Source organism: Hylobates moloch, unplaced genomic scaffold, assembly GCF_009828535.3.
Source record: "Hylobates moloch isolate HMO894 unplaced genomic scaffold, HMol_V3 SCAFFOLD_1, whole genome shotgun sequence".
Classification (NCBI taxonomy): Eukaryota; Metazoa; Chordata; class Mammalia; order Primates; family Hylobatidae; genus Hylobates; species Hylobates moloch.
The window spans coordinates 134,193,920-134,213,001 of NW_026652276.1; the positions used below are offsets into that span (position 1 = coordinate 134,193,920).

The 19,082-nt window shown below is 36.0% G+C and overlaps 1 protein-coding gene and 1 long non-coding RNA gene across 6 annotated transcripts in view; one reads left to right on the forward strand and one right to left on the reverse strand.

Annotated features, from left to right (window-relative positions):
- LOC131382235 (uncharacterized) overlaps positions 1-3,786 on the forward strand; it is an 84,058-nt gene extending 80,272 nt beyond the window's left edge. The window contains exons 3-4 of the long non-coding RNA XR_009211535.1: positions 3,132-3,424; positions 3,718-3,786. This is a non-coding gene — a long non-coding RNA (uncharacterized LOC131382235). The remainder of the gene's footprint in view (positions 1-3,131; positions 3,425-3,717) is intronic.
- NPSR1 (neuropeptide S receptor 1) overlaps positions 1-19,082 on the reverse strand; it is a 208,897-nt gene that overhangs the window by 58,281 nt on the left and 131,534 nt on the right. For 4 of the 5 annotated variants that reach the window (XM_032758341.1, XM_032758340.1, XM_032758338.1 and 1 more), the window contains exon 4: positions 3,291-3,384. The exons of the other annotated variant lie outside the window; for it this stretch is intronic. In XM_032758341.1, the coding sequence (XP_032614232.1) occupies positions 3,291-3,384 (94 nt within the window). The remainder of the gene's footprint in view (positions 1-3,290; positions 3,385-19,082) is intronic. 5 annotated transcript variants of the gene reach the window in all.

Genomic DNA, 19,082 nt, shown 5'->3' on the forward strand with positions numbered 1-19,082 from the left:
GTTTGAACATGCTCCTTTAGCTCGGAGTAGTTTGTTACACACTTGATCTTAGCCAAAAGGCCGAGAAGTGATAGTTTGTTATTACTGACCTTCTAAAGCCTACTTCTGTCAACTCATCAAAGTCATTCTCTGTCCAGCTTTGTTCCATTGCTGGTGGGGAGTTGCAATCCTTTGGAGGAGAAGAGGCGCTCTGATTTTTAGAATTTTCAGCTTTTCTGCTCTGGTTTATCCCCATCTTTGTGGTTTTATCTACCTTTGATCTTTGATATTGGTGACCTACAGATGGGGTTTTGGTGTAGATGTCCTTTTTGTTGATGTTGGTGCTATTCCTTTCTGTTTGTTAGTTTCCCTTGTAATAGGTCTCCCAGCTGCAGGTCTGTTGGAGTTTGCTGCAGATCCACTCCAGACCCTGTTTGCCTGGGTATCACTAGCAGAGGCTGTGAACAGCAAATATTGCAGAACAGCAAACATTGCTGCCTGATCCTTCCTCTGGAAGCTTTGTCCCAGAGGGGCACCCACCTATATGAGGTGTCTGTTGGCCCCTACTGGGAGATGTCTCCCAGTTAGCATACATAGGTGTCAGGGACCCACTTGAGGAGGCAGTCTGTCCATTCTCGAGCTCAAATGCCACGCTGGAAGAACCACTGTGCTCTTCAGAGCTGTCAAACAGGGACGTTTGAGTCTGCAGAAGCTGTCTGCTGCCTTCTGTTCAGCTATGTCCTGCTCACAGAGGTGGAGCCTATAGAGGCAGTAGGCCTTGCTGAGCTGCAGTGGGCTCCACCCAGTTTGAGCTTCCGGCCACTTTGTTTACTTACTCATGCCTCAGCAATGGTGGACGCCCCTCCCCTAGCCAGGCTGCTGCCTCGCAGTTCAATTTCAGGCTGCTGTACTAGCAGTGAGCAAGGCTCCAGACCTGCTGAGCCAGGCATGGGAGAGAATCTCCTTGTCTGCTGGTTGCTAAATCCTTGGGAAAAGCACAGTATTTGGCGGGAGTGTCCCAGGTACAGTCTGTCCCAGCTTCCGTTGGCTAGGAAAGGGACATCCCCCAACCCCTTGTGCTTCCCAGGTGAGGCGATGCCCTGCCCTGCTTCGGCTCACCCTCCGTGGGCTGCACCCACTGTCCAACCAGTCCCAATGAGATGAACCAGGTAACTCAGTTGGAAATGCAGAAATCATCTGTCTTCTGCATCGATCATGCTGGGAGCTGCAGACTGGAGCTGTTCCTATTTAGCCATCTTGGAACAGATCCCCAGCAAATTCTTAAGTATACAATTTAGTATTGTTACTCATATGTCTTATGCTGTACAGTAGGCATAACAAGCATGATCAAAATAAATTAATTTTAATTGCACACAACACATTGATATGTTCTTCATGTAAAAATGACCGCTTTGCATATAAGTTCCTGTGGTGGTCACACCACTGGTCTAACTCCCATAACTAGAAGTGAGGTCAAATGTCAAGTTTTGTGTGTTTTTGCAAATAATTTTTTATTTTTCCTAGTTTTTTTTTGTGTGTTCTCTCTTTCTGCTCCTATCTTTCTGTATACAGTATCTAGCACTGTTTTGAGTTTTTGACTTTAATGTTATCATTCTGCATGGATTTTTGTGCATATCGTTTTTGTCACTCAGCATACAATATGGATATGTTCATGTTGATGCGTATTACTGCCCATGGCTCTACCACTTCCACATTGAGAGGCAGGCTATATAGCATTTGAGGGCACTGGAGCTAGACCCAGACTGTATGGGTTCAAATCCTGTTCCTGCACTTACTAGCTGTGACCTTGGGCAAATTACTTTCACTCTTGGAACAATTGCCTTACCTGTAAAATGCAGATAATAATAGAGCCCACCTCACAGAGATATTATGAATATTAAAATATTTAATATGTATAAATCAGTTAGAATCATGAATGACACCTAGTATGCAATCAATAACATAAGGTACTGAAACTTCTTCCATAGACTAGTTAGCCATTCCTCCACTGAGACAGAACAAGGTTAGCAATGAATTCCTGCTATTGTAGGCAATGCCACAATATACATCACATATGTATACATGCACACATGTGGGTGTTTCTCCAGAGCAGATACCAAGAAGTCATATCAAAGGGCTGCACATTTTATATTTCAGTAAGATGTGTTTACTTATACCCCTGTCAATAGTAAATGAAATTACCCTATTTCACTCCACTTCTTGTAGATCCTTGATGACGTTAATTATATTTATCCTAAAATTCTGCTACTTCTATTAGATTTGCTTCCCTAGATCCAAATTGTGTGGAATGAGATTTTAAATGTATTATCTGTTTTCTACAGTTTGGATTTGTCACTTTTTAAATAATATTTGATTGCACTCATTTTTGTGGTCAAGATTTTTTGTTAGGTTCTTTATCAGTTTTCGAAGTTATCTGGAGAAAGGGAGAACAGGTTGCTAAACACTGGCTTTGTATTTGCTTTCAGCGTGTATGGAGGACAGTGGTCTCTGATTGTGGGCAGAGCAGTAGGCAGCTAGTCTTGTGAATATGTACTCACCCTTCCTCTAGGGCATTACTGCTCCCCAGGGCCCCTCTCTGCCTCTTCAAATCCAGGGAAACTTGCTGTGATTAATCCTCCGTGTTGTACTTCAGAAATCACCTTGTCAGTTGCCTCAGGTCCTCTCCTGCACTCCACATTTATGCAGCCTGTTCAGGAAGTGCTCTTAAGGCCTCCCATCCCACTTCAGCATCTCCTAGGGCTTTTGTGGGCTGTGTGGTCTCAGCCTTCCCTCTGACCCATCTGCTTCCTTTTCTTAGGGATCCCTCACCATTTCTGGATCAAGGAGAGTTTCCTTTTTTTTTGCCAAACAATGATCAATTAAAAACACCTTTCCAATTATTTCTATGGTTTTGGATAAGAAGGACAAGGTGTTTGTTTCTGGAAAATGAGAGCTTAGTGTGGGAGAGTTCATTTCTTTGGACAGGTATGCATGTCAACACTACTCTAGAGGAAAAAGACAGAAGCATCAGCATCAAGGTGAATGGTCACAAAGTGGGTCAGCCACCCACCTTCCTTAGTGGCTCTGGGCTGTTCATGGGAACCATCAGCATTTTTCCAGGCATCTAAGTTTTCTTTTGTACATCTTTGTAGACAATCAGACCCATGAAATGAGGAAAGAGGTGGAAGAAGAGAATGAAGAGAGGAGAAGAAAGAGAAGGAAAGAGGAGGAAGATCACTATTATTAAGAGTAAAACATTAGTCACTAAAGGACAGTTCTTTATGAAAGAGCACCTGGTAAAGCCAGCTCACCTCCTTGAAGGAACTTCATGGGGTAAACGATGGCATGGTATCTGTCTATGCTGAGGGACACCAGGACGTAGGTAGAGGCGTAGAGCAGCACAACCTAAAGACAGAAATGAGAGGAAGCTCATGACTTCAGAGAGGTGAGGGAATGCACATAGTGGAAAGAATAGCACCTTGTGTTATTTAGAAATCTGAGAGGTGAACCAAAGAAGGGGTGAGTGGTGGGTTAGGAAGGGAAATAACTCTCTTATATGGACAAGAGAAAGGGAAATACTGGGTAGAAGAGGGCAGTTTCCCAGCAAAGACCCCACCCTCAAGCCTGGAAACCAGTGGTCCTAAATGAGAACAGGTATTCCTGTTTTTGTGCCCAAAAAGTTGCCTTTTGGCCAGCCACATGCCCCTATCCTGTACCCATATAAACCCCAAATCCCAGGCTCCAGGAGGAGATGAGCAGATGAATGGCAGAACAGCATGACAGAGAAGGAGAGAAGAGAAGGAGGGTCTGAACACCAAGAGGAGTTCAGCTGGGGATAATCAGAGAGGAGAATGGCCCTGGACAGCCAAACTCCAGGGGAAGATCATCTTCCCACTCCATCCCCCTTCCAGTTTCCCATCTATCCCACTGGGAACCACCTCCACCACTCAATAAAACTCCTGCATTCATCCTTCAAGTCTGTGTGTGACCTAACTGTTCCTGGACTATGGACAAGGACGTGGGTACCAAGAGGGCACTGAGCTGGTTACCACTTAAGCCATCTGCAGACGGCAGAGTTAAAACTGCACTATAATACTGGGGCTTCAAGAGTCACAGTCACCCACCCCAGACACTACTGTAGGGCCGGAGTTCAATGCACTTGCCCTGGCTCCTGCACCTACCCTTCTGCATGCTCCCCCTCCTATAAGGAGTTTGAGCTTGAGGCAGCTGAACAGAGAACCCCGTCCCATGTCCTGTGATGGGATGGACCAGGGAACTCTCACTTTTCATCTCCACACCAGGAAGCAGAGTCTGGTTCCTGGTGCTAGAATTTGTACTGCTGGCCATGTTGAGTGAGAATGCTTCCAGTTCTTTCTTGTTCACTTATTCCCTTGGCCTCTTGGAAACTCCATTCTTTCCAATGTCTTGGATCAGTCCTTGACATTTGCATGGTACATTTGTTTGTAATTGACTTCTAAAGCTAAACTAATTTTCTCTGCCACAATTGACATTCCAGAATAATTAGAAACAAAAGTTCATTTGCTTTTTATGAGTGGGATTCAAGAGATGATAGAAGGGTTCCGGTTTTAGGGAGCCTATGTGCGGTGTTGAATCATTTATCATCAGCAGCACTGACACCATCAGAGAGCTCCCCTTTTTCATCCACTTCATTAGGCTCAGGATCTGGATCTCCTCTTCCTTCCAACTGTCTTTTATTAACTTTACCCACACCTTTTAATTATCTGTGTACAATCTTTTTTTGCATAATTAGCAGAAAAGGAAATTGGGATTTAAGAAGTTGATTTCTCTTATGTGAAGAGCATATTTAGAATGTGATTAAATGAAATATATTTGAAGGGATGATCAAGGTGGACATTTTTCAGGTAACTTGGAGCCTCATTTCTACCAAGAGTCTGGCTGTATCTCCGCTTTGTGACATTAGGATCAAATCTAGAAGGAGTAGAAGAGTAACCTGTAAATTGAAGTCTAATGGAGAGCATTTACTTCACTTTCTTCTTGGCAGTTACCCTTGTTCTGAATTCGTGCCTTTTTGTTCTTTCTCTGGCTCAGACAAATAACAATCAAGCACATTGTGGTTCTTTATTATTTGTTATTTCCACAAATGCATCTCAGCACTAATGTTGTGAAAGCCACCATAGGGAGGAGGTTCTGAGGAATGATTCGAAATTGAAGGCTCATAAGAAAGAATGAGATAATGTGCTTTGCAGGGACATGGATGGACATGGATGGAGGGTGTTATCTTTAGCAAACTAATGCAGGAACAGAAAACAAAATACTGCATATTCTCACTTATAAGTGGAAGCTAACTGATGAGAACACACAGATACATAGAGGGGAACAAAACACACTGGGGACTATAGGAGGGTGCAGGGTGGGAGGAGGGAGAGGATCAGGAAAAATAACGAATGAATATGAAGCTTAATACCTGGGTGATGAAATAATCGGTATAGAAACCCCCATGACACAAGTTTACCTGTATAACAAACCTGCACGTGTACCCCTCAACTTAAAATAAAAGTTAGAAGAAAGGTTAAAAAAAACTGAAGCCTCCCTGAAAACTATAAGAAAAAATTATCTCTTGGGAAAAGGTGATAAATAGAGACAGAGAAAAATGGAAGACTAGGTTTAAGGAAAAAAAAATCGATTGTCTACTTAGACAAAACTGGGGTTTCTACCTGTGATCCATGAATTTAGAATTACTAAGGCTGGCAACAAACAGAGGAGGTGGTGGCATCAGAGAAGGATGAAAAAGCACACAATGGCAGAACCCTGTGGGGTGAAATATCATGGTGAGGTTATAAGGATCTTGGGGCTCTGTGGCTGTCTTGAGGGAGGTGACCGGCACAGTTCAGAATCTGGAGCAGGAGGAAGAGCCACAAACAAGAGTGTCCAGAAGAGCAGTCAATGCTGATAAAAAGATGCTGACTTTGAGATACAATCAAAAGAGTATTTAATTTCAGAGATTAACCATCTTCAGGCATTTAAGGCAGGGTAAAAAAAAAAAAATTCAAGGTCACCTAAAAGAAATGCATCTTAAATTATCATACCTCTTTCCCACAAAAATTAATGCCAGAAAACAGTATAACAACATGTTCAGAGTTTTGAAAAAAAATTGTGATCCAAGAACTTTGTAAATATGATTTCTGTGCCAAGGCACAGAACAATTTTCTCAGATATATAAGAAGGAAGAAAATATAACATTTTATACTCTTCCTGGCATACTTCAGCTAATTGAGAATTGAATTAAAATTAAGAATTCAAGAAGAGGAAAGAGCATAGAATAATAACAACTATGGTAAGCAATGAAGTTAGAAACACATGAAATGCTTACAAAATAATTATAAATATGACTATGGAACATTTCAGGAAAAACTGGAGTGAAGGGACAGAGTACAAAGAAAGACATCATGTTCAATTTTGTTATGTATTTTGGGTATCTCTTGTTTTTTAACCTTGATAGAGATATATTAAAGCTAAAAGTTAAAGACAAGCTATGATAGAGTAAAATAAAAATGGAGAGATTTTAATTAGTTTCCTATGGTCACTGTAACAAATTACTACAAACTTGATGGCTTAAAACAACATAAATTTATTCTTGCACAGCTCTGGAGACCAGAAGTCCAAAATCAGTTCTACTGGGCAAAAATAAAAGTTTGGCAAGCCCATGATTCCTCCAGAGACTCTAGGGGAGAATCTGCCCCTTGCCTCTTCTGGCTTCAGGTGACTGCCAGCAGTCCTTGGTGTGTGACCATATTGGCCCAAGCTCTGCCTTTTCCTCTTCTGTCTGTGTGTCACACTCCCTTCTACCACCCTCTTATGATTACATGTGGGAATCACTGGGATAAACCAGAATAATCTCCCAGTTTTAAGATATTTAATTTGATTACATTTGTGAAGTTCCCTTTTCTTATATAAGTAACATCACAGGTTCCAGGGATTAGGATATGGATTTTGTGGTGGGGAGGTGCGGGGGGCTTTTTTCAAGCCTACCACAATCGATAATCAAATAAAAAGAAAAAACAAGTAAATAGCAAAAAACAAACAAAAACCCCTTAATATAGAAAGACTAAAATGAGGTAACTGAAATTACACCAAACCAAAACACTGTTTGTCACAATACATGTGAATGACTTAAGGTCTTTCATTAAGAAAATAACTTATTTTAAAACTTCCCTAAAATCTAATTCTATGCTGTTTAAAAGAGAAAAATTTTAAACCACATCACTTAAGCTATCTAAGTGTGGAAATAGAGGTATGGCCAAAGGTATATCAAGCAAGTAAAAATTAAAGAAGGCATTCATTACAACACTATTAGACAAATTAAATTCAAAGCAAACAGCATTTCATGTGATAAAGGATTATTTATATTGATAAAAGATACAACACATGATGGCAATAGAATATTCACAGTTATATGTAACAAGTAACATAACACTAAATATATAATGAAACCGTTCAAAGTTTTACAGAAGAATACACAAAAATATACAGATAGAAAAAATAGACTTTATAACATAAGAATAATACATGTTGCTATAAAATATCTAGACATTTCAAAAATTGGCCATATACTAAACTACCAAGAAAAAAAACCCTCTCAATAGCTCTAAAAAGTAGGACTTACGCAAATCACATATTTAAAACAATGAGCAATGAAGCTGAAATTAGTAACATGTTTTTAAAAAAAATGCCACTTGGAAATTTAAACACCCTCATAATTAACTCGAGTCAAGAAGGAAATCAAAGTACAATTATAGTCAATTCATAAATGTCAACAATGAAAACTCTACACATCAACAACATATGGGATACCATTCGGAGAACAGATGGCAGCTCGAGGACATATGTCTGAATTCTCACTACCCCACCCCTTAATTCTGACAGAAATGACCTAGGAAATATAAAACTAAAGAAAATCTTGCACAGAGAAGTGAGACTTAAATGCTGGAAACAGAGAAATTTTACTTAGCAAAATGCCAGATTGTATTCATATAAAGGAGGATCCCTGGACTGACTTTAAGAAAATAGACTTTATTTTTCAGAACAATTTTATATTTACAAAAAATTGCAAACAACACAGAGGGTTTCCCTAGGACTCCCTCCCATCTATATGCTTTTCACTGTCATTAGCATCTTGTAGTTCATTTGTTAAAATTGATGAACCAATATGGATATATTATCATTAACTAAAGTCTATTGTTTATATTAAGGTTCACTCTGTGTTGGACAGTTCTATGGGTTTTGACAATTGCATAATGTTATGGATCCACCATTATAATATCAGAAGAGTTTCACTGTCCTAAAAATCCACTGCTTTTATCTGTTCATCTCTTTCCTCCTCCAAATCTCTGACAACACTGGTTTCTTGCTCTTCTATAGTTTTGCCTTTTTGAGAATGTAATATAGTTGATTCATTTAGTATGTAGCTTTTTCAGACTGGCTTCTTTCACTTAGCAATGGGCATTTAAGATTCCTCCATGTCTTTTCATGGCTGGATAGCACATTTTGTTATATCACTGAATAATATCCCATTTAATGGATGTACCGCAGCTTATCCATTCAGCTTTTGAGGAACATCTTGTTTGCTTCCAGTTTTTGGTGATTATAAATAAAGCTACTATAAACATTCTTCTGTGGGTATAAGTTGTCAACTGAGTAAATACATAGCCTTACAATTGCTGGGTTGTATGGTAAGACCATGCTTAGTTTTGTAAGAAACTGCTAAATTATCTTCCAAAGTGACTGTACCATTTTGAATTCTCAGCAGCAATGAATGAAAGTTCCTGTTAATATTCATCCTCATCAGCCATTGGTATTTTCAGTTTTTTTGAATTTTAGTGATTATCTAATAGATGTGTAGTGTTGTCTCATTGTTGTTTTAATTTGCAATTCCCTAATGGCATATGATTTTGAGCTTCTTTCTATCTGTTTACTTGCCATCTTCTTGGTGAAGTTTTTTCAGATCTTTTGCCCATTTTTGAAATCAGTTGTTTGTTTTCTTATTGTTGAGTTTTAAGAGTTCTTTGTACATATTTGGATACAAATCCTTTATGAAATATATATTCTGCAGATATTTTCTCCCATTCTGAGAGCTGTCTTCTCATTCTCTTAAACAGTGTCCTTTGCAAAGTTTTAAATTTTCGTAATGTCCAACATTTCAATCATTTTTCATGGATTATGCTCCTGGTATTGTATCTAGAAACTCATAGACAAACCCTAGGTCCCTTAAATCTTCTCCTATGTTATCTTCTAGTCGTTTTGTATAATAGTATTGAGCATTATATTATATCTATAATCTAAACTGAGTTGGTTTTTGTGAAAGGCGTAAGGTCTACATTAAGTTTTTTTTTTTTTTTTTTTTTTGCATGTGGATATTCAACCACTCTTTCAACTAAGATAGCCATTCTTGAAAAGGCTGTCTCTCAATGCCTTTGCTCCTTTGTCAAAGACTAGTTGACTGTCTTTTTGTATGTCTATTTCTGGGCTCTCTGTTCTGTTTCATTGATCTACTTGTTGATTCTTTTACCAATACCATGCTGTCTTGATTATGAAGCTTTATAGTAAGTCTTAAAATCAGGTAGTGTTGGTTGTTCAAACTTGCTCTTTTTCTTTAATATTGCATTGGTTATTCTGTGTCTTTTGCCTTTCCATATGATTTTAGAGTTTGTCTATATTGATAAAATATCTCGTTGGGACCTTGATTGGAATTGTATTGAATTTATAGATCACATTGGGCAAAATAGACATCTTAACAATATTAAGTCTTCCTATTCATGAACATGGAACATCTCTTCATTTATTTAGATACTTGCTTTTTTCCATCAGTTTTGTAGTCTTCTTCAATAGATCTTGTATATATTTTGTTAGATTTACACCTAAGTTTCATTTTTTGGTGTTCATATAAATGGTATTGTGTTTTTAATTTCAATCTCAACTTGGTAATTGCTGGAAAAAACAACTGACTTTTGTATGTAAACCTTCTATTCTGCAATGTTGCCATTTTTGCCTACTAGGTCTGGAAGTTTCTTTTTTGTTTGTTTTTATTTTTCTTGTCTATTCTTTCAGATTTTGACATAGACAATTACAAATTTATTAACAAAGACATTTTTATTTCATCTTTTCCAATGTATAAACTTTTTATTTACTTTTCTTGTCCTGTTAAGTTATCTAAGACATCTAGTTCAGCATTGAATGGGAGTGGTGAGAGAGGACATCTTTACCTTGTTCCCAGTCTTAGGACAAAAGCACCTAATTTCTCGCCATTAAATATGAGGTTAACTGTATGGTTTTTGTAGATGCTGTTAATCAAGTTGAGGCAGTTTCTCTCTGTTTCCAGTTTGCTGAGTTTTTATTATAAACGCATGTTGAATTTTGTTAAATGCTTTTCCTGTGTCCATTGATGGAAAAATCACATAATTTTCCTTCTTTATCTTGTTTGTGTGATAGATTATATTAATTGATTTTTAAATATTTAACCAGATTTTCATGCCTGGAATAAATCTCACTTGGCCACGGACTATAATTCTTTCTGTATATGATTATACCTTTTAACAAAAATTTAAGTTGCTAATATTTATTGAGAATTTTTGCATTTATGTTCATGAGGGATATTGTTCTGTAGTTTTCCTTTCTTTTAATGTCATTGGTTTTAGAATTAGGGCAATTCTGGCCTCATGGAACAAGTCAGCAAGTATATGAATTAGGAATGGTTCCCTTTTCGTCTGTTTTCTAGAGAAGACTGCAGATAATTGTTATCATTTTTTTCTTAAATGATTGACAGAATTCACTAATGAACCCATCTGGGCTGGTGTTTTCTTTTGTGGAAGATTATTAATTATTAATTCAGTTTCTTTTGTAGGTATAGGCCTATTCAAATTATCTATTTCACTTTATGTGAGTTTTGGCAGATTGAGCTTTTCAAGGAATAGGTTCGTTTCATCTAAGCTATCAAACTTGTGGGCATAGAGTTGTTTATAGTATTTATTTATCATTCTTTTAATGTCCACAGAATCAGTAGTGATGACCCCTCTTTCATTTCTGATATTAGTAACTTGTGGCTTCCCTCTTCTTTTCTTGATTAGCCTGGCTAGAAATTTATCAATTTTATTATCTTTTTAAAGAAACGGCTTTTGGTTTCATTGATTTTCAGTATTGAATTCCTGTTTTAAATTTAATTATTAATTTTTTTCTGATTTTAATTAATTAAATTTTTAATTGAAAAACAAAATAGTATATGTTTATGCTGTATAACATGATGTGTTTATGTATACATGTGGAATGGCTAAGTTAAGCTAATTAACATATTCATTACCTCACATACTTATTCTGCAGAGAAAATTTAAAATCTACTGCAATTTAATAATTTATGCACCAATTTTTATCATTTCTTTTATTCTGCTTTCTTTAGGCTTACATTTCTTTTCTTTCTCTAGTTTCCTAAGGCATAAGATTAGATTATTAATATCACATATTTTTTCTTTTCTAATATATCCATTCAGTGTTATAAATTTCCCTCAAAGAACTGCTTTTACTGCATCCTACAAACTATGATGTTGTATTTTCATTTATTTCAAAATATTTCTTGAGATATCTTCTTCAATTCATGTATTACTTAGAAGTGTGTTGTTCAATCTCCAAACAGTTTGAAAATTTTCAGCTATCCTTCTGTTACTGATTTTTAGTTCTATTCTGTGTGTTCTGAGAGCACACTTTGTGTAATTTCTATTTTTTACATTGTTAAAATGTGTTTTATGGTCCATATGCAGTTTCCTTTGATGGAAATCCCATATAAGTTTGATAAGAAGATATATTCTGCTATTACTGGATGAAGTATTCTATAAATGCCAATTAGATCCATTTAATTAATAGTTCAGTTCACTTTAACTGATAGCTGTTTAGTTAAATTGTATTTCTCTTTGCATTCAACCCCCCACCCCCTTTTTTTTAGACAGAGTCTCATTCTGTCACCCAGGCTGGAGTGTAGTGGTACGATCTTGGATCACTGCAACCTTCACCTTCCGGGTTCAAGCGATTCTCCTGCCTCAGCCTCCTGAGTAGCTGGGATTACAGGTGCATGCCACCACATCTGTCCTATTTTTGTATTTTTAGTAGACAGGGGGTTTCACCATGTTGGTCAGGCTGGCCATGAACTCCTGACCTCAAGTGATCCACCTGCCTTGGCCTCCCAAAATTCTGGGATTACAGGCATGGACCACCGTGCCTGGGCTGCATCTCTTTTAATATTGTCATTCAGTTCACTTATCCTAAGTATGATTACCAATGCATTATTGCTATTTTTGTGTCGACCAGCTATCTATAGGTCAATTAAGAGTAAGAAAAGTAGCTTTCATTTTGCCTTCATTTATTCCTTCTCAATTGCTCTTCCTTTCTTTATATTGATTTGTGCTTATTATTTTATCATTTCCCCCTTTATCTGAAGAAGTTCTTTTAGCACTTTTTGTAAGAAAAGTTTACTTTTGAGAAATTTCCTGCTTTTGTATATCTGAGAAAGTCTTTATTCTTCACTTTTGAAGAATAATTTCACTTAATAGAGAATTCTAGGTCGGGGAGATTTTTATTCTTTTCCCACTTTAAATATTTTATTATACTATCTTCTTACTTGGCTGATTTCTGATAAGTCAGAGGAAATTCTTATTATTGTTTATTTATCGGTAAGTTTCCCCCTCAACTTCTATCAGGATTTTATCTTTGTCTTTGGTTTTCTGCAGTTTGAATATGATATGCCTAGAGGTACATTTTTTCTGACATTTATTTTGCTTTGGTGATCTCTGAGCTTCCTGGATCTGTGGATTGGTGTTTGCCATTAATTTAGAAAATTTTTCATCTTTTATTGCTTCAAATACTTCTTCTGCTCTTTTCTTTTTTTGGTATTTCTGTTATATGTGTGTGCTACACTTTGTGTAATTGTCCCACAGTTCTTGGGAATTCTATTACATTTTTAAAAGTAGATTTTATTATTAGAGCAGTTTTAGATTAATAACATAATTGAGCAGAAGGTACAGATTTCCCATAAACCCCCTGTCCCCCACACACAGAGCCTCATTCACCATCACGCTTCCACGCAAGAGTGGTATATTTGTTACAGTGGATGAACCTACATTGACACATCATTATCACCCAAAGTTCATAGTTTACATTAGGATTCACTCTTGGTGTTATGTATCGTATTTTGACAAAAGTATAGACATGTGTCCACTGTTATAGTACAGAGTAGTTCTACTGCCCGTTGTTCCCCCCCTGTGCTCTGCCTCCCTCTCCCCAACCCCTGGCAACCACTAATGTTTTCACTTTCTCCAGAGTTTTGCCTTTTCCAGAATATCATAAAGTTGGAATCTACAGTATGCAGCTTCTCAGACTGTCACTTTTGCTTACTAATATGCATAAGTTTCTTCCATGTCTTTGCATGAGACACGTAACCTTTAAATAAGCTTGACAGCTCATTTCTTTTTAGCACTGAATAATATTTCATTGTATGGATGTACCACAGCTTATTTCTCCATTTACCTACCAAAGGACATCTTGGTTGCTTCCAAGTTTGGAAAATAGGAATAAACATGATATAAAAGTTTGTATGCAGGTTTTTGTGGGAATATATGTTTTCAACTTATTTGGGTAAATACCCAGGAGCACCATTGCTGGAATGCATGGTAAGAATATAGTTTTGGAATAAACCACTAAACTATTGCTGAAATGGCTGTGCTATTTTGTATTCCCACTAGCAATGAGTGAAAGTTCCTGTTGCTTCACATTCTCAATAGCATTTTGTGTTGTTAATGTTTTAGATTTTGATTATTCTAATAAATATGCAGTGCTATATCATTGTTGTTTTAATTTGCAATTCCCTAATAACAAAGATGTTCATAAGTATATGAGCATCTTTTCATTTACTTATTTGCCTTCTGTATAATTTTTTGGTGAGGTGTCTGTTCTTTTGACCATTTTAAAATCAGATTGTTCATTTACCTATTGTTCTGCTTTAAGAGCTCTTCTGTATATTTTGAATAACAATCTTTTGTCAGATATGCCTTTTGCAAATATGTTCTCTTTAGTCTGTGGTTTGCTTCTCATTTGCCTTTTGCAGAACAGAAATTTTAAATTTAATTTTAATAAATTCCAGCTTATCAGTTCTTTTTTCAATGGGTCATACCTTTGGTGTTGTATCTAAAAAGTCATCACCATACTCAAGGTCATCTAGGTTTTATTTTATGTTCATTTTTGTCATGGATATAAGATCTGTGTTTAGATTTATTATTAGGTGTGTGGATGTCTCCTTGTTTCAGCACCATTTGTTAAAATTATGACATTTTCTCCATTGTATTTTGCTTTTTTGTAAATATCAGTTGACTATATTTATGCCAGACTATTTCTGGGCTTGCTATGCTGTTCCATTGACCTGTTTGTTCTTTCACTAATAGCACACTGTCTTAATTACTATAGCTTTATAGTAAATATGGACTTTGGGAAGTATCAGTCCTTCAAATTCGTTCTTCACCTTCAATATTATGCTGACCATTCTGCATCTTTTGTCTTTCATATAAAGTTTAGAATCAGTTTGTTGATATCCACAAAATAACTTGCTGGGTTACTGACTAGGACTGTGTTGAATCTACATAGAGTAAGTTGAGAAGATCTGACACCTTGACAATATTGAATCTTCCTATGTATACATGGAATAACTCTTTGTTTATTTAGTTTTTCTTCGATTACTTTCATTCAAGTTTTATAGTTTTCCTTGTATAGATCTTGTACATATTTTATTAAATTTATATCTAATTATTTCATTTTTGGGGGTGCTAATGCAGATAATATTGTTTTTAATATCAAATTATACTTGTTTATTGCTGTTATATAGGAAAGCAATGAACTTTTGTATATTAACATATTCTATAATCTTGCTTTAATTGCCTATTCTGGGAGAGTTTTTTTGGTTAATTATTTTGGATTTTCTGCATAGACAATCATGTCACCTGCAACATTTTATTTCTCTCCTTCAATTAGTATATCTTTTATTTCCTTTTTTGTCTCATTGCACTAGCTAGGACTTACTGTACAATGATGAAAAGGAATGTGAGAGGGATATCCTTGTTTTGTTCCTGATCTTAGCAAGAAAGCTCATAGTTTCTCACTATTAAATACGATGTCAGATGAAGGCTGTTTTGTAGATGTTATTTTTCAAGTTGAGGAAAATTACTTTCTATTCCTAGTTTACTGAATTTTTTTTTTGAAATCATGAATAGGTGTAATTTGTTAAATACTTTTTAAAAATCTGTTGTTATAGTCTTGTGACTTTTCTTCTTTAGCCTATTGATATAATGGGTTACATTAACTGATATCCAATGTTGAACCAGTCTTAATTTTGGGATAAGCCTTACTTGTTTGTGGTGTATAATTCTTTTTTCTTTTTTTAAGAGATAGGGTCTCACTCTGTCACCCAGGCTGGAGTGCAGTGGCACAATCATAGCTCACTGTAGCCTCTAACCCCTGGGCTCAAATAATCCTCCTGCCTCAACCTCCCAAGTAGCTAGGAATACAGGTATGCACCACCATGCTTGGCTAATTTTTGTATCTATTGTAGGTACAGGGTCTTGCTATGTTGCCCAGGCTTATCTCAAGTGTATAATTATTTTTATAAATTGTTGGATTGACTTGCTAATATTTGTTGAGAAATTTTGCATCTGTATTCATCAGATATATTGATGTTTTTTTTTCTTGCAATATTTTTGTCTGCTTTTGGTATTAGTGTAATGCTGACCTTATACAATGAGTTAGAAAATATTGCCTCTGCTTCTATAATTTCAATGCAACTGTAGAGACTTGGTGTAGTTTTCTTTCCTAAATGTTTGGTAGAATACTCCAGTGAACCCATCTGGGCTTGATACTTTCTGTTTTGGAAGTTTATTCAATAATTAATTCCTTTAATACAATTAACAGTATTTAGATTGCCTATTTCTCCCTGTATGAGTTATAATAGACTGTATCTTTCAAGGAATTGGTCCATCTTAACTAGATTATAAAAACTGTGATTTAAGATTGTTCATAATATTCCCTTCTTAACCTTTCTAAAATTTTATTTTATTTTTAATTGAGCCATAATAATTGTACATATTTATGTGGTACAGTATGATGTTTTGATATATGTATATATTGTGTAACGCTCAAATCAGGGTAATTAGAATATCCATAATCTTAAACATTTATCATTTCTTTTTGGTGAGAACATTTAAAATCCTTTCTTCTAGTTATTTTGAAATATATAATATACTATTTTTTTTATATTCACCCTGATGTGCAATAGAACACTAGAACCTATTCCTCTATTTAACTTTAACATTGTACTCATTGACCAGTGTTCTCCCATACCCTCTTTTGCTTACCCTCACCAGCTTCTGGTAACCACCATTCTACTCTCAGCTTCTATGAGATCAACTTTTTAAGATTTCACATGTAAGTGAAATCATGCGGTAGTTTTCTTTCTGTGCTTAGCTTATTTCACTTAACACAATGTTCTCCAGGTTCATCTATGTTGTCACAGATGAAACAATTTCTTTCTTTTTTATTAATGAATAGTATTGCATATTATGTATATACTATGATTTTTAAATTCATTCATCCATTCATGGACATAGATTGTTGCCATATCTTGGCTATTATGAATAGTTCTGCAATAAACACAGGACAGCAGATGTCTCTTTGACATACTGATTTCATTACTTTTGGGTTTATACCCATTAGTGGGATTGCTGGATCATATGGAAGTTCAATTTTTAATTTTTCAAGCAACTTCCATAATGTTTTTATAGTGACTGTTCTAATTTACATTCCCACCAACAATATGTAAGAGTTTCCTTTCTCCACATCCTTGCCAACAATTGTTATCATTTGTCTTTCTGTAGTAGCCATTCTAACTAGACTGAGGTGATATCTTACTGTGGTTTTGATTTGTATTTCCCTGATGACTAGGGATGTTAAGCATATTTTCATATACATGTTACCCATTTGTATGTCTTCTTTTGTATATATATTTTTTGAGAAATGTCTATTCAGGTCATTTGCCCATTTTTTTTGGATTGGGCTTATTTTTTGTTTTTTTGTTATTGAGTTGTTTGAGTTTCTGATATATTCTGGATATTAACTCCTCATCAGATGCATAGTTTGCCAATATAGTCTCCCATTCTGTAGACTGTATCTTTACTCTGTTGATAGTTCTTTTGCTGTGCAGAAGCTTTTTAGTTTCCTGCAATCCCATTTGTATATTTTTGCTTTTGTCGCCTGTGCTTTTTGTTTTCCTAGTTGGGGTCTCATTATGTTGCCCAGGCTGGTCTTGAACTCCTGGGCTCAAGTAATCCTCTCACTTCAGCCTCCCATGTAGCTAGGACTACTAACTCATGCCAATATGCCTGGTTATTTATTTTTATTTTTACTTTTTGTAGAGACAGGGTCTTGCTATGTTTCCCAAGCTGGTCTCAAACTCCTGGTCTCAAATCCTCCTGCTTTGGCTTCCCAAGGTGCTGGTATTATAAGCATGAGCCACTGCACACAGCCTATGTCTTTGTTTAACTATGTCTTTGTTTGTTTGTTTTGAGACAGGGTCTCTCTCTGTTGCCCAGGCTGAAGTGCAATGGTGCTGTCATGGCTCACTGCAGCCTTGACACTCCGGGTTCAAGCAATCCTACCACCTCAGCTGCCTGAGTAGCTGGGACTACAGACACACACCCACCATGCCTGGCTAATATATACACACACACACACACACACACACACACACACACATATACATATATACACACACACATACGTATATATACACAAACATATATATATATGTAGATATATATGTGTGTGTGTGTTTTTTTGTAGAGATAGGGTTTTGCCATGTTTCCCTGGCTGGTCTTGAGCACCTGGGCTCAAGCCATTCACCAGCCTCAACCTCTCAAAGTACTAGGACTACATGCGTGAGCCACCATGCCTGGTACTATTTTTTAAATTGAGTTATAGATGTTTCTAATATATTTTGGATATTAACCCTTTATCATATGTATGGCTTGTAAATATTTACTCCCATTCCATAGGTCACCTTTTTATTTGATTCATTGTTTTCTTTATTGCACCAGAGTTATTTAGTTTAATGTTGTCCCACTTGTCTACTTGTGGTTTTGTTTCTTGAGTTTTTGGTGTCTTATCGAAAAAAATCACTGTCAAGAGAAATGTCAAGGAACATTTCCCCTGTTTTTATCTAGGAATTTTATAGTTTAAGGTCTTATATTTAAGTCCTTAATCCGTTTCGAGTTGATTTTTTTCTGTATTGTATAAATTAAGGGTTAAATTTCACTCTTCTCATGTAGATGTCCAGTTTTCCAACACCTTTTTGAGGAGACTATCCTTTCCCCATTGTTTATTTTTGGCACCACTGTTTATTTTTGGCACCACTGTTGAAGATCAGTGGACCATACATACATGGATTTATTTCTGGCTTCTTTATTCTGTTTCATCTGTCTATATGTCTGTCTTCATGCCAGTACAACACTATTTTGATTACTGTAGCTTCATAATATACTTTTGTAAGCAGGAAGTGTGATGCCTTGAGCTTTGTTCTTTCTCAAGTTAACATGGCAATTCTGGGACTTTTGTGATTTAATTTGAATTTTTGAATTTTTCTCAATTTCTGTAAAACATGCTGTTGGGATTTTGATAGAGAATGCATTGAATCTGTAGATAGCTTTGATTTATAGATACTTTAAAAGTATTAAGTCTGTATATTTATGAAAACAGGATGCCTTTCCAATTTTTGTCTTGTTTAATTTCTTTCATCAATATATTTTAGTTTTTCATGTATAAGTCTATCACCTCCTTGGTTAACTTCATTTCTACGTATTTTATTCTTTTCGGAGTTATTGTAAATAGATTCTATTTTTTTTGGATAGTTCATTGTTAGTGTATAGAAACATTACTGACTTTGCATGTTGATTTTGTATCCTGCAACGATAGTAAATTCATTTGTTAGTTTTAACAGTTTTTTGGTGGTGTTTAGTGTTTTGTGTATATATATTATATATATTTTATAA